Source organism: Diprion similis, chromosome 13, assembly GCF_021155765.1.
Source record: "Diprion similis isolate iyDipSimi1 chromosome 13, iyDipSimi1.1, whole genome shotgun sequence".
Taxonomy (NCBI): domain Eukaryota; kingdom Metazoa; phylum Arthropoda; class Insecta; order Hymenoptera; family Diprionidae; genus Diprion; species Diprion similis.
Window position 1 is genome coordinate 1717415 of NC_060117.1, and position 15536 is coordinate 1732950.

At 33.5% G+C, this 15536-nt stretch overlaps 2 protein-coding genes across 2 annotated transcripts in view; one reads left to right on the forward strand and one right to left on the reverse strand.

Moving 5' to 3' along the window:
- The window catches only part of LOC124414205, a 34450-nt gene extending 27337 nt beyond the window's left edge, over positions 1 to 7113 (reverse strand). Inside the window, exons 1-3 of the mRNA XM_046895182.1 lie at positions 7074 to 7113; positions 6885 to 6957; positions 6559 to 6725 (exon numbers count right to left, since the gene is read on the reverse strand). Coding sequence (XP_046751138.1) covers positions 6559 to 6725; positions 6885 to 6957; positions 7074 to 7113 — 280 coding nt within the window. The remainder of the gene's footprint in view (positions 1 to 6558; positions 6726 to 6884; positions 6958 to 7073) is intronic.
- A 2858-nt stretch (positions 7114 to 9971) lies between these two features.
- Positions 9972 to 14617, forward strand: LOC124414126 (NPC intracellular cholesterol transporter 2 homolog a-like). Its single transcript, XM_046895052.1, has 3 exons — positions 9972 to 10263; positions 12195 to 12499; positions 14083 to 14617. The coding sequence occupies exons 1-3, from the start codon at positions 10176 to 10178 to the stop codon at positions 14161 to 14163; spliced, it is 474 nt and encodes a 157-aa protein (XP_046751008.1). The 5' UTR covers positions 9972 to 10175; the 3' UTR covers positions 14164 to 14617.
- The last annotated feature ends 919 nt before the right edge of the window (positions 14618 to 15536 follow it).

The following is a 15536-nucleotide window of genomic DNA, read 5'->3' on the forward strand; positions in this document are numbered from 1 at the left end:
AAGAAATTTTTTTTTTAAATTTATCTGTCGATTTTCTTTATTACATGTATTTTCATTACTTGTATAAAATAAAATTTTTCTCATCGCGTCGTTTCTTCGAAGTCAATCGAAGTTTATTTTTAATGAGTCGCGATGCGAATCGATGATTCCAATTACCGATACTTCAATACTCTACATAGATAAATAATAATATTCACTCGTATTTCTCTATACGTATTATCTTGAGTGATTATATCGGCACGCGAGGTATCGATTATTATAATTATGAGATACCGATCGTGACGCAATTCTTTTTTTTTTTTTTTTTCTTTTCTTCAACCTCTTATCTCTAATCCTTCTGGTTTCCAATTTTTTCTAATCTAACCACGCCGGAATAGGCGCTGATCTTTAACAGTGGAAATTAATTTCAATAACGTGAGAATTAGGCAATAAAATAAACGAACCTGAACTCAAAGGCAGGAATTGGATGATTGATCTGTTGTTAAAAAAAAAAAAAAATGAAAAAAATGAAAAAAAAAAACAACTTTCGATCCTCGATCACGATTTGCTAGAGCGTAAAGAAAAACGATAAAAAATCATTTATATTTAACGAGTCGAAAGACTAGTTTCGAGATTCAAAGAAAAAATAACAAATATGGGAAGAGAAGAAGAAAAAAATATTAATGAAAAATAAAAAATTTAACAAATTGATGCCACGGGCGTTGTTTTTTTGCTGTTTTTTTTTTTTTTTTTTTATACAATGTGTGTTATTAATTTTTATCACATATATATATATAAACAGTATAAGGAATTCACCGATGCAAGCGATTGCGGTTTTAATCATACGTCGCGATTTCCATCTGCCTCAGGTATGACATATATGATTATCGGTTTCAGACGGTAATTTCGTAGTGATTTCATCGTAAATTCCTCTCGAGCAATAAGCTGTCCGCGCTGTATTAAATACACGGTACGATCGCCTATCGATTATACATACATATATATATATATATAAATATATATATATATATACGCAGCCGATAGAATCGCCTTAATTGTTACTTTTTTATTTCTGACACGCGGCATGACGAGTTATAATAATCTAGGTATCTGTATAAATAAAATATGTGAAAAACTTGAGAGAGGTTAAAACGCGTTAAATATTATCCTTCAACCTTCGGGCCGTTCGGAATAAACATAAATATTTAAATTTGTACCATTTATATATACATATATATATATATATATAATAATAATAATAATAATTCAATTTTTTTAATCACCGTCGATCGTTTTGCCCGTGAGGGGGGGGGGGGGGGGGAAAGAAAAATTAATGGAAACGATAGATGGGAGAATAAATTTCACGCTGCGGTGTGGATTGAAATAAAATGAAAAATTTTTAAATAAAAAAATCAACACCGAAATTGGTGTAGAAGAAAATTTTCAAACTTTCGAAGAAATTACTTACTTTACGGGAGTTAAAATCGAAGGATAACAAAATTTTTATTTCGCTGTTCGTCAAATCGACGTGGAAAATCTTTTCCATTCGAATTTATCGCTTTTTACGGTTTCACGGTAATAAAAATAGAAAAAAAAAAAATCGGCACGATCTCTTTCCAACACATTAAATATAATTTGGGAATTTACAACGTATCTAACGATTCATTTTTAATCCAGCGTCACCGTTCGAAATTATCTAAAATCGTTTTCTTAGTTGATTTTTCTTTTGCTTTTTCCCATTTTCTCGCGTTTCTATAAAAATATTTTCATATTGTAGAAAAAAAAAAAAAAAAAAAAAAAAAAAAACACGCATCAGGATTGAAATATCGAGCAAGTGAAAAAACGATGTTGAAAAATAAATTTGATCGCCGTAGTGACGAGAAAGAAAAAGGATGAGTACAAAAAACAAGAAGAAAAAAACATCCACAAACGTTATATGAAAAATTACGAACAGTAGCAAGAAACTTGTGTAAATATATAACGCATAATATGAATATATAAAAATGTTTCGGTATTATTATAGAATTTTTTTTCGAGCCAAATAATGATCGATGAAACTTTATTGATAGTTAAAAAAAAGTCGCATTTGGTTAAATTATAATTTGATAATAATAACTAAAAATTTATATCGCTGTGTCGAAATATTATGAATATAATCATTATTTTTTTTTTATTTTATATATTATTTAATTGATTAATTATATTTATTTTTAACAGTAAATAAATTCTTTTCTCAATTTGCAATCGAGTCTACAATTAACTAATAATCGATTACTAATTAATTAAGCGAAATTTTTATGCGCCAACTTACCACAGTCTTCAAATGGCACGACACTAGTTGCTGTGCAAATAGTATTTGTTGTTAAAAACGCGACAACGAATAGAAAAAATATGCACTTAATAATCAGCCCGGCCATCGTTTGGATGCATTTATTTATTATATATTATTTATACGCAATTGAATTTCTTTTCCGCAATTATGGCGGTAATAATTGACTCGGTCGTACAAATTGATAGATAAATAAATAAACAAATAAACTTTATTATCACCAATTTTCACTATGTCTATACATATGCATTTACGGATTTGTCTCTCTGTGGGGAATAAATTATTTCACTCGGATCGAATACCGCCTATCGAATACCAGATTTATCAAATTTCTTCACCCTTATATATCATCTTTCGATGCGACGGTTCTCAACTCAGCCGTCTTGCAATCGCTGCGAGAATAATGGCGGCATCCTTTGTTCCGCTCTTTTATTTCGTCAAATTTTAATATATTTTTCTTTCTATCTTTTGCAATTTATTTATACATGGAGGGAATTTTTTTTTTTTTTTTTTTTTTTTTTTTTTGGTTTTGTCAATTTTATTTTAAATATTCTTTTCACTTTCCCTTGAGAAAATAATTAAATATTAAATATCGTTTGACTTTTGATCTTTGAATCTGTCGATTAATAATCATTTCTCTTTTAGAGACATTTTCTTTCGATCGAATCAAGTTTTTCGATTCCAACGATCGTTGCGATGAATTCTATTCAATAAATTATATACACATATATATATATATATATATGTATTGTTATTTTGCAAAAAAATATCGCGGATAAAGATCGGGGAGTAATTTTAATTTTTTTTTTTCTCCTTTTACACATTCGTCAAATTTTCGTGAAAAATTTTGATATTTTATAAAAAGAAAAAGAGAGAGAAAAAAATATGAATAAAAGATTTATCCGTATTTAACTATATATTATACAATATTAGAAACTGCGATACGCATGCGCGAAATACAATAATATTATTTCAACGTCTGATTGATCGATTGATTTGGCAAAAAGTGTCATTCATATTCAAGCGATAGACATTTCCCTATATATATAGATAAATAGTATATATATATATATATATATATATATATATATATATATATATATATATGTATAATGACGCTGTGATTATTTCCTACAGAAAAATTAAATAACGCTGATGCATTGCCAGACGTTGAAACGATCGGAATCCAATAATCAGGTAACCCGATCTAGTCTGCGACTCAATCTGCGACTCTGATTGCCAATTCGTCTCTCGAGTGTCGTCAGTCGGCGTTTTTGTTTTTTGTTTTTTTTTTCTCTTCCTTTTTTATCTCGGTTGAAAATTTTTTTTATTCTTTTATTCTCTTTAATTTATTATCAATTTCTTTATCCGTTTTTTTTTTTCGTCGCCTTGTTGGCACATCTTTGGCAAAAATTTAAGCCCAATATTATATACGTATATTTATAGTTGTATGAGTTGTTTCACTTATTGGATAGAAAAATTTTGATGCGAAGGAAAGAAAGAAACACGACAAAATAAATATAATTTGAAGCAACGCAATCTTCTCTCGCTCGAGTGCAATGATTTTTTAACGATTGGGACGTTTAAGATTTTTGACGAAAGAAGGAAAGAAGAAAGGAAATCTTGTCTGAAATTATTTACTGCCAGTCTGCAAATTATACGAAGACAATTTTGTCTGCATAATATTTTCAGTATTGTAATCGTTCGATCGTACTTAACCCAGGAAACTTTCTCCAAATTATTTATAGACTATGGCTAAGCACTTAACTGACAGTCCGTAAATAAATTTCCAGCGAGTTTGCAGTTTTGAAAAGAAATATTAATAAATGGATGTTGTATAATATAACGAAACTTGTTATACAATCCGCCATTATTATCGAGGTAACTATTATTACTATTTTTATACTATTATTACCGTTATTATCTTGAAGCGAATCGATACGGAATCGGCAGTATTTTTACTATCAAAAATATCGTAACTCTAATATCGATTGGCGATGGGATTTTTTTCTAACCTATTACTCGTTTTGCTTTTCTGTAAATCGCGGTGAAGTCGAAAGTTCTTATTTGCGAAATGCAGGTAATATGCGGGTATTTATGTGGCATACGGGTGATGTGCAAAAGCTACGGTATCACCATCGTGTAACGGGTGTTACGTAAATACACGACTCAAGCAAACCGATCACCGGACGGATTCCTGAGGTTTCGTATCTTCTTACACCGTTCAGTTTTTTTTCATTCTTTCCTCTTTCCATATCTGGCCAAGTTACGAACGCGCGAAATACGAGCGGTGCAGTTATCTGCTACCGCTGCTATTGCAGAAGAGATAATGACGCGGTATGAATGCGGAAAATAAAGAAAAAGATACGCGAAATTCGAACTCGGAGATAATTTGCTATACGCTGATTATAAAGCGACGATGCGGATATAAAATCCGTTTTTCAGTTCACAAATTTACGTTATACTTATTCATTTTGAGATCGATTTATTTCCGATCTATCGATTTACGATCGAGGTATTTTATCGACTAATATCGTCGATGCCGGTTTTCCGATTCACGGATTTACGTTATGCAGATTAATATTTCGATCGATTTTTTACCGATCTATCGACTTACGATCAAGGTATTTTATTGAAAAATATCGTCGATGCCGGTTTTTTGATTCACGGATTTACGTTGCGCAGATTAATTCTTCGATCGATTTATTACCGATGTATCGACTTACGATCGAGGTATTTTATCGAGTAATATCGTCGTTGACGGGTTTATGTTACACCGATTTATTACCGATCTATTGACTTACGATCAAAGTATTTTATCGACAAATATCGTCGATGCCGGTTTTTCGATTCACGGATTTACGTTGCGCAGATTAATTTTTCGATCGATTTATTACCGATGTATCGACTTACGATCGAGGTATTTTATCGAGTAATATCGTCGTTGACGGGTTTATGTTACACCGATTTATTACCGATCTATTGACTTACGATCAAAGTATTTTATCGACAAATATCGTCGATGCCGGTTTTTCGATTCACGGATTTACGTTGCGGAGATTAATTTTTCGATCGATTTTTTACCGATCTATTGACTTACGATTGAGGTATTTTATTGACAAATATCGTCGTTGTCAGATTTATGTTACACTGATTTATTAGCGATCTACCGGCTTACGATCAAAGTATTTTATCGACAAATATCGTCGATGCCGGTGTTTCGATTCACGGATTAACGTTACATCGATTAATTTTTCGATCGATTTATTACCGATCTACTGATTTACGATCGAGATATTTTATTTCCAACAGTGTCAAAATGTGTATCAAATCAATTCAACAGATCAACACACTGCAGGTATCAGATAAAAACGGAGCACCAAATCGTGAAAATCTATTCATCGTCATACGGAAATGAAAATCGTATTTCCGGAGACAGTAGCAGCAACTTCCGGTCGAGGAGATACGCGGTCGCTCATTCGCAACGGTTTAAACCAACAACACACGTGTGCATGTCGAACGTGTCATAAGTTTAGATAGCAGCTTATTAGGTATACTCGGTGCACCGAAGCAGTCAAGGTGATGCGAGATGAAAAATCGAGAGGGGAAATTATTTACAATTCACATCACGACTAACGACGCGACGCACCGCAAGTCACGTTCCAACTCCGACGTCCTCGTCTTTCGCCGATATTACACGTTATTCGTTCGTGTCCCGATCTTCCGACAAGCGTAATGCAAAGACGTGACGATGGCTTCTGTTTTTTCCGCAATTGCTTTTGTCCATTTTTTTTAAATCTTCATCATACGGCTTGGAGGAATTTCGAATTGGATAAAAATGGGACTCAAAGATCCTCGAAATTTGACGAATGGAATAAATCGTCGTCGAAAGTGGTGCGGGTGAAGAAATAAAAAGAAAAGATCCAAAAATCACGTTCTAAGAATGACAAAGTAATTACTGGAAGTTCTGAATCATCAAAGTAAAAGTAAACACGAACCGACAAACAAAGTCAAGGTTCATTTGTTTACTTGTGAATTTTACAATTCGTGGTCAAGTTTCTTCTTTTTTGATTTTTTTTTTTTTTCCTCTCGCGTTGAACCTACTTTCATTGTCCTTAATCGAATCGACTTTGCACTTATTCTGCTCCGCACTGGATGCGATTTTTTTTTCAATACGCGTATAGTTGAATATGAATAACACATGAATCTGCAAGTGAGTTGCAGATTTTCAGTAATATTGTATTACGCACCTGCATTTTTTTTTATCGGCATGGTCGGATTCCAAGTAAAAATGGTAGCATGGCTTGTAACGATCTTGACAAAGGTCCACAAGGTTTGTACTCCTGACTGCACGTGTATAATGTATGCACGCATACGTAGGTTTATGTATATATATATATGATACGTGACGTAAACGCTTGGGAATTACAGAGTATGGCAAAGTCAATTAGCTTTGGTACTCGTGCACATCAGCTGCGAGGAATAAAACGATTCTCAGAATAATATGATATGCGCTTGAAATGAAAAAAAAATACGAATTTTGGTCGTTAAATTTATTACCAGAACCCAATAATACGTTAGACATGAAATAAACTGTACTATTATCACAATTGTACAATACGGATTGAGAAGGGATGATTTGACGAATGCTGAATTAATGAGAGGACAGCGAAAACGGTGCTGAAACCTTGCGTAACTCATCTGATGCTTGGTGACGATGTTCAGTAGTGGAATAAGAAAAAGATAATGAAAAGGGGAAATTTACCATTCGAAGCATACGTTTTTCCTTGCCTTTCAAATTCCATGAAGATGGGTATGAAAGGGTTCTCGAGATAGCTGATTTGAAAAATGGGGTCAGATCTGAGAAATTTCTCAAAATTCAAAATGCCGGATCTAATATGAGCGAATAGGATCAAATTTTATATTTTCAGTCTTCCATATTGGACTCGCCATTTTGTATTTTGAAATTGTAACGTTGGAATCGTTATCAGCAGCCCCGAAAACCCCCGAGTAAGAAATTTTAAGAAAATCGGATCAATTTTTATATTTTCAGTCCTCCATATTGGACCCGCCATTTTGAATTTGGAAATTGTAACTTCGGAATCGTTTTCAGCAATCCCGAAAACCCCTGGGTAACAAATTTCAAGCGAATTGGATCAATTTTTATAATTTCAGTCTTACATATTAGACTCGCCATTTTGAAATTTGAAATTTCAATGTCGGAGTCGTTTTCTGCGACCAAAAAAACCCAAGATCATCGAGTCCTACTTTTTTCTAATCCTCATAACCTTCCTACAATTACATGTATTCTGTAAAAACAGGCATTTTCAACACTGTTTATTTATAGCGCTCATAATATTCGCAGAATCATCAACATTAACGTTTTAACAGTCTATAATCACTCCTACAAGAAAAAAAAAAAAAAAACCACAGCGATATTTCAGAAATGAATATGAATCTTGAATAACCGATTCGAAAACTTCGAGTTTTTGCAAAATGATAATTATAATAATAAACAAAAGGATAAACAATCTGCCCGCAAACAATCGTCAAACGGCTTGATCGGCGTGACGATCGCCGAGTGGGTTTCCAGTTTATTGCATTGTCACGCCGATCGCTGCTACTGCTGCTGATGTCGTGGAAAGTTTCGCTGTTCCGATATTATTCTCGTCGGAGCACCTGCAGCGTACGTGTTTTTTTTTCTTCTTTTTTTTTTCAAATTTTCTTTTATTTTTCTTCTTCCTGTCGTTTTTTTCTCATTTATTTCCCTCGTCAACGACGGTCATTTCTTGTTTTATTTCACGCAAGTCGTTTGATCGATTTATAGTTGTTTCTTTTATTTTATTTTTTTTTAGACTTGTTAGACTTTTTTTTGGAGTTCTCGCCGCCGATACGCCGATCTTGGGAAATTTTCTTCATTACCGAATAATTGCTTCTGGCTGATTGTGAGCATAAAGACGGAATAAGATCAAAAAAAAAAAAAAAAAAGAACGACGAGAAGAGAAAGGAATCGACCGATCTTTGCCGATCTTTCGCGTCGAGAACAATCGATCGGTTATCGTTGGATGAAAATATAGTTCTTGTACAAGTCAGAGAGAATGTTTTTGTTGCTGGAAGATTTAGTCAGATTGAAGAAGCTTAAAATCTGTGTCTTTTCACATGTTTTTCAAAAATTTCTTTCCTCCTGTACTTGTAATATCAGATTCGTATAAGTAATATGTGAAGTTTCTTGCAAAAGAAATTTCGATTTCTTGCATGTTATTGTAATAATTATTTTTCATCATAAAGTTTCGCATCAAGTTTCAGACATAATTTAGGAAATTTTGACGTACACGACTTGTGAAGATCATTCGTGTCAAGGTCCAGTAATCTGGACTTTGCTCTTCAGTGTAAGCGATCGAATAGTTTGCTTTACCAAAACAGAAAACAACGATCGCTGAGAGAATTATCCGGCACTCAGTGACCTCTTTCACTAAACTCGATACTCGAGATCTCAGTCTCACGGACTGGTCAACACGTCACGGTAGCAGGTTTTCCGCTCCTTTATTTTCATATTTTTCTCGTCTACATCGTCTCTCGACGATCAGTAGGTATGCAGCGCACGATTGACTTTTTGAGTCACACATTATTGTGCCGAATCGATTTTTATAACGAGATAGTAATGTATGGTTTTGATTTTGAAAATTCGCGATGGCGGATTTATTGTTGCGGACAATTGATTGATCGAATACGGTCAAAAACTCTATGCCGAGGTTTTTGAGATCGCTGATTGGATTCGCCATACTGAATTTGCAAAATCTGAATTCGAATTCGTAATCAGCGACGCCAAGAACACACTGGACAGAGTTTTTTTTCCGGATTTGATCGAATTTGAAATTTTCCTTCGCCATATTGGATCTGCCTACTTGAATTTTTTGAAATATATCAACGACGATTTGAAGTCGTAAAGTATTTTTGTGGCAAGTGCAACGTTGAGTTCGTTATTTCGTCGATTTCAACTCATGGATCGGTAAGAATCCGGCATTCGGCCTCGTCGATTTTCAGTCTCCGACAAATCAAATGACGTGAGAAACTGCGGAAAAGGAAGAGTGAAGAGATTTTATTGACCCAGCAAGTTTTCGCTTGACCTCGAAGCGAATTGGAGTTGATCGGTATGGAGGATCGAATGGATGTGATAATTGTACTTTGGTTTCGATGGAAGACGCGAATAGGATGAAACGACGGAAGCTAAGTGAGGTATTTTTGTCGCGAGTGCATCGTTGACTTCCTTATTTCGCCGATTTCAACGCGAGTATCGGTAAGAAATCGGCCTCGTCGATTTACAGTCTCCGACAAACAAGAAGACCTTCGAAATTGCGGAAAAGGAAAAGTGAAGAGATTCTATTAAACCAGAAAGTTGTCGCTTAACCTCGAAGTGAATTAAAGTTGATCGGTATGGAGGATCGAATGGCTGTGATAATTCTGCTTTGATTTTGTTCGAAGACGTGAATGAAAAAAACTCAAGTAAATCCTCGCTACACTTCGTGACGTCCTTCTCCTTGTCGGCGAGTCGATTTCACACCAAACGGAAGAAGGGAACCGTGTCTCGTTTAACGGTGTGTGTAAATCGACGTGTGTTTAGTACCACTTTTTCACACCCATACGGGGCTTCATTTAGCTGGGGATTGTCGAGGCAGGTTGGCAGTGTTCGGTCGAGACCGAGAGCCGTTAGTCGATACCGAGAGACTCGAGCTGCAGTCGCGATCGGTTCGATTTCTCTCTAAATTCCACAGCCGATCGTTAATTTTTCGTAATTTTTTGGCTTTAGCCCCAATCGTTTTGACGAATCTCGCGATTTAACTTGCCGATTTACTTTCACGTCGCCATCATGATAAGAGAAATATTTGTGCTATTTATCGCCACGAGTTTCACCGCCGATTTCGCCGCCGCAACCACTGTCCTCGAGTGTTCTACCGGTTCGTATAATATTTTCTTTCTACGGTTATTATATAGACACATCGTACTCAATGACGAAAAAATTCATTTGTTACAGTATTGTTATAGAAAATTCTAGCGAAATCGGTATCGATGAAATCACAGTGTTTAAACATTCCACATATTACAAGAAAATTGATGCCGCAAGTGTCTGTTTATGCTTTTGTTGTTAAAATATTAAATCTGTTTCTACAGTTTAACACATTTTCTGCAGTCAATGTCTCAGCGTGAATTTATTATTCTATGAACATAATATTACATTTTCGCATACAGTTAAAAGAAATTTTATCACGAGTCTACGTGATAAAAAATTATCACTATTTCTGGAATGAAATGAATATAGTCAAGGACTGTATAGCCAGTAATTTTCTACCTCGTTCTCGTTTCATTCCTTCTCTAATCTCAGTAAAAATAGAAACGCTCTGTTTATTATAAGGTCTTTTGTTGACCTTTGACTTTAAATAACTTTTGAAATAGTAGCTTTGTCATAAAACAATTACAGACTTTTTTTGTAGAGCGTTAAATTCCCTACAAAAATAAATTCTGATCTTATTAGTACACTAATGCGTTGACGAGTTATAAAATTCTTTGACGTTTCTTTCTTTTTCGTTTCCTTGCTTTTTTCTTCTTTCTTTCAATTTTTGACTAAAGTCGGACGTGGTAAAAAAAAAAAAAAAAAAAAAAAAAATCATCCCGACGTTATTTTTACTGTGCTTTTTCACCGATTTATAACATTGTCGTAAAATTCATAATTATACACTTATTGATTATTGAATGAACAGAGAAAATATATTGTCATAAAGTAAAAAAAAAAAAGAAAAATAATGAACTTGTGCAATATTTTGATTACTGTTTCAAAATAAATTTCTCTTCAACAATTACGTCAATTGAAGCTGTAACGAGAAGGTAGGGATCGGTGGGAGGGAAAAAAAATAATGGAAAAAATAATATTTTAGAGATGAAATTTTTATATCATCTAAAAAATTTTCAATGTCATACCTAATATGGTAATTAAAAACCGAAACAGGAAACATGGCAAGTGTATTCGAAGTGTTCGAATAGGTTGAAATGTTTAGAACTTGATGTATCGCTAAACTTGATATATTGCGTAATGTTATTTGGTGATTCCAAATGTTATCTTTCAAATTTTTGCATAATTGTTTACTTCTGTATGAATATATCACTTTTAGATACTTTTTTGCATCCATCTTTTATGTCAATCTTTATACATTTTACATATTTTTTATGAATTTGTTTAGTTTAGTTGGTTATTAATGGCTTAGCCATTATGCAACTGTCAGTGGTTTATAATAAATAAGAACAAATAAGTAAAAACAATTAAATGAATAAATAAATAAATGAAAGTCACGGTTGACTAGTAACACCTCACTATTAGTTAATATGAACTTACTCTCTACATCAGATCTAATCGGTGACTGAAAATATTCGATCTAATCTCTATCTTTTCGATTTCTCCTTGAAATTTTTATCGTTCAATAGTTTTATGTGTTACCTTGCTTACTCAGCCTATTTTTTGTTCTCTTTTTCATATCTATTTTGTTGTTTTTTCTATATCCATCCAGTTTTACAGTATCCAGTGACCAATTGCAGGACCTCTGACTTTTAAAAAACCTCATTGACATTTAAAAAAATTTTAAACGACCTCTTAAAATTTTTTTTTTGTCCCGTCTTTTGGAGTGGGCTCTTAAAACATTAAAAACTAACATTTTGTCATACGAGACTAGAAAAAAAAAAAAAGAAAATAGTTTTTTTGCGCCACCTTAATGTACAGTGCTTGCAACTTATCTGGTCAATAAATCAAAATGAAACAAATAAATAAATAAATAAAATTGAAAGCGAGAATATAATATCTGGAGCATTTCTTAAGTAATTTCTGATTTTCGCTTCTCAGGTAAGGTGAACAGGAATCCCAAGGCAGTTTCGATATCGAAGTGCGACCAGCCGCCATGCCTGCTGAAACGAAAGACGACGATAGACGTCGAGCAGCATTTCGTCCCGGACAGAGACGTCCATTCCCTGAAGACTAGCGTCAACGCCGCCGTCCTTGGAGTCTCGTTGCCCTTCGTCGGCGTCGACGGATCCAACGCCTGCAATCAGATTTACAACGTCGACGGCTCGAAGGCGAGCTGCCCGCTGACTAAGGGCACCGAATACGTATACAAAAACAGCTTTCCAGTTCTCCAGATTTATCCAAGGGTAGGCGATACGATACGTGCAGCTTGAAAATCCTACTCGAATCGCGTCAATTTTTATCGCATTTATTCAAGAGACACGTTTCTTTGCTTGTGTCTATTTTTTTATTTGTTTATTTATTTATTTTTCTTTCAAACTCGTTCACTTTTTAAAATGAAAATGTTTACTCAAAATACCGTTGTTTTTAGTAAAGAAATAATTTCTCGACGATTTTTTTAATTTTTCGAAAATATTTGAGAAATTCGAGTTTGTTTGTTTTGTTTTTCGCCTTTTTCGGCAAAATTTTTCAGGATAATTTTTAAAAACAATCATCGATTTGAATAATCAAGAAAAGACAAAAGAGAAGAAAATCAAAATTACATTTCCATGAAAAACGAACGAATAATCGTGGTCGATGAAATTTTTTTTTTTTTTTTTTTCTCCAACATACACTCTCTTTTAAAAATTAATCTATTTTGGTTGTTTTTTTTTTTTCCTTTGCTTTTCTCTCGTAGGATCGAAACATCGTACGAAAATCGTATATTAATGCGTCGTACTTATGAGAGAGAGAGAGAGAGAGAGAGAGAGAGAGAGGAGAAAAAGAAAACTTTAAAATTGAACGTAAATTTTTTTCTTCCGACATCAAAAATATTATACAGACATACCTAAATCCGGTTTATTTCTGATCCGGTTCGACGTGACTTTTTTTTTTTTTCTTTCTATTTTTAATCGTTTTTTATTGTTATTATTTCTTTCAAATTAGTATCAACTAATATCTCGCTTCGCGTTATTACGAACGACTTTCGGAATTATACACACACACACACACACACGATCATATGGATGTAATATATTACATTACAGAGTCGTAGGTATAAGTCGACATAACAAAAACCGGTTTTTAACCGTTCTAACTTTAATTCAGTACCTGGTGTCGTTAATTACAGGCGGACTTAACAGTCGGCGAGCAGCGTGGCAATCTTTGAATTTCAAATCCTTACATAACCATCATCCCTATTTTTATCATAATCTCAAGTTTTTTTCGTTTTTTTTTTTTTAAATTTTATTCCTCTTCCTTCTTTCTTTTTTTTTAACCAAACGACGGTCACCTTTCGTCGTTCGTTCAAAGTTCGCGTTTCACTTTCGGTTAAAAGTGTTTTAGCTATACCCGTATTAAAAATCCGGTGTCGTAACGAAGTAAAAAAGGCAAAAGGAAAAAAAAAAACACATCCACCCAAACCCATGCACACGAAAGACAGGAAAAAACGAGGAGAAAAAAAAATTCAATTGCGCGCACGCACGAATCAATAATGCATGGAAACTTCTGACGTTTATCATCTACGAGACAGTTTATTTTGTTTTTCATATTAAACATTGTATATTCTAATCTTGTTTTTCTATGCAAACTTGGTAATTGGAATAGGAATAAAAAGAATGAATTCAAAAAAAAAAAAAAAAAGAAAAATATCTTGATGTACGTACGTCTCTTTGACTAAGTACTTTTTTTTTCTCATGTTTCAGTTCAATTTCAGTTTAAACGTTGAACTTATCACCTTTTTGATTGATGATTTTTTTAATATAATTTCTTCTTCTTCTCTTCATTATAGATCGCCGTGAAGGTCCACTGGGCTTTGACTGAGGGTCCGGATAACATCGCCTGCTTCGAAGTGCCGGCTCAAATAATGTAAAATCAAAATCCAAAATGGAGCAATCGTGCACTACACATACGGATCATTAACTGTTACACAGGTTATACCAGAATTCAATAATTATTAGTTAACATATGTAAGCGTTTTCAACATTGCGATTCAATTTTTATTTTTTTTTGTACGAAATGATAGGACATTTTTGAAAAATTTTTCTTGTTTTTTTTGTCATCTTCTGTAAGTAGGTATTTTAAGATCGGATAATCGATGTAAAATTTAAAACAAGGGAGAAAGAAGAAACGAAAAAAAAATTCAATGAAATTCCAGCATGAATTTTCCGTAATTTTTTTTTTTAATTTTCTTCTCTTTTTTAATCTCATCATTCACGGATCTGTACGTAAGTATAAATAATTTTTATTACATGCCTACATATAGTATAATTATTACATGTTATAGATGTGTAAGGAAAGTGGAATAAAAGTTTATAAAATTTTCACTCAAGCTCGTTATTTCTCTTCGCATTTCAGTCGATAATTCATATTGATTGATAGAATTGAATGACGACGAAATAAAATCGGATACTTATAGATTGAATACATCGTTAGTGAAATTTGAGGTAAAAAAAAATTAACTAATCCATTTCTGACCTTATTGTAAATTTGTATCGTTGTTTTTTCTTTCTTTCTTTCTTTCTTTCTTCCGAATCTGCTTTACCATCGGTGAATCGAGGTAGATTCAAAGCCAAGTGAGATACGTCGGTAAATTTGCTAGGGTCGGTAAAACAGATTTACTGAGAAGCCAATTCGGAATAAATTTTGATAAATTTTAGTGAACAAAAATTATTCGATTCTTAAATTTTCTAGACTTAGATTTCTGGAATGAATAGAAATATATGAAATGGCGAGTTTAAAGAAGTGCAAAGAAATTCATGGGTCGGAATTTTTTTTGGAAAATGATGAAAAAAATGGCGACGGAAATTTGACAAACAATTCGCGACAAATTTTGCCGTTAATTTAGTCAAACTTCAACGTTTCACGCAGGCTGCATGTTTCGCAACAAATTTGTGATCGTCTCATGGAAACGGAGCGTTCGACGCACTTGATAATTTAATCTCGTGTTTAGACGCTCTTTGACCTCTCCGGTGCAAATGTACTCAATTCCCTGCGACGCAGAAAGTTGTTAAACGATACTGAAGCCTTGATTGAACTCTTGGCGTTTCAACCTTACAATTAGTCACGTGAACAATTCACCCCCTTAGAATCTGTAAAAAAATTTACCACCAAAAATCTACGAAGAACTTGACTTTTGAAGTGCAACATGATTTTTACGATAAAGTGTAAATGTCTTTTCTGGATTTTTTAAAATTGTTTTTCAGGGCGATTTCGATCTCTAAATTATTCCCCCGAAAATTTTTA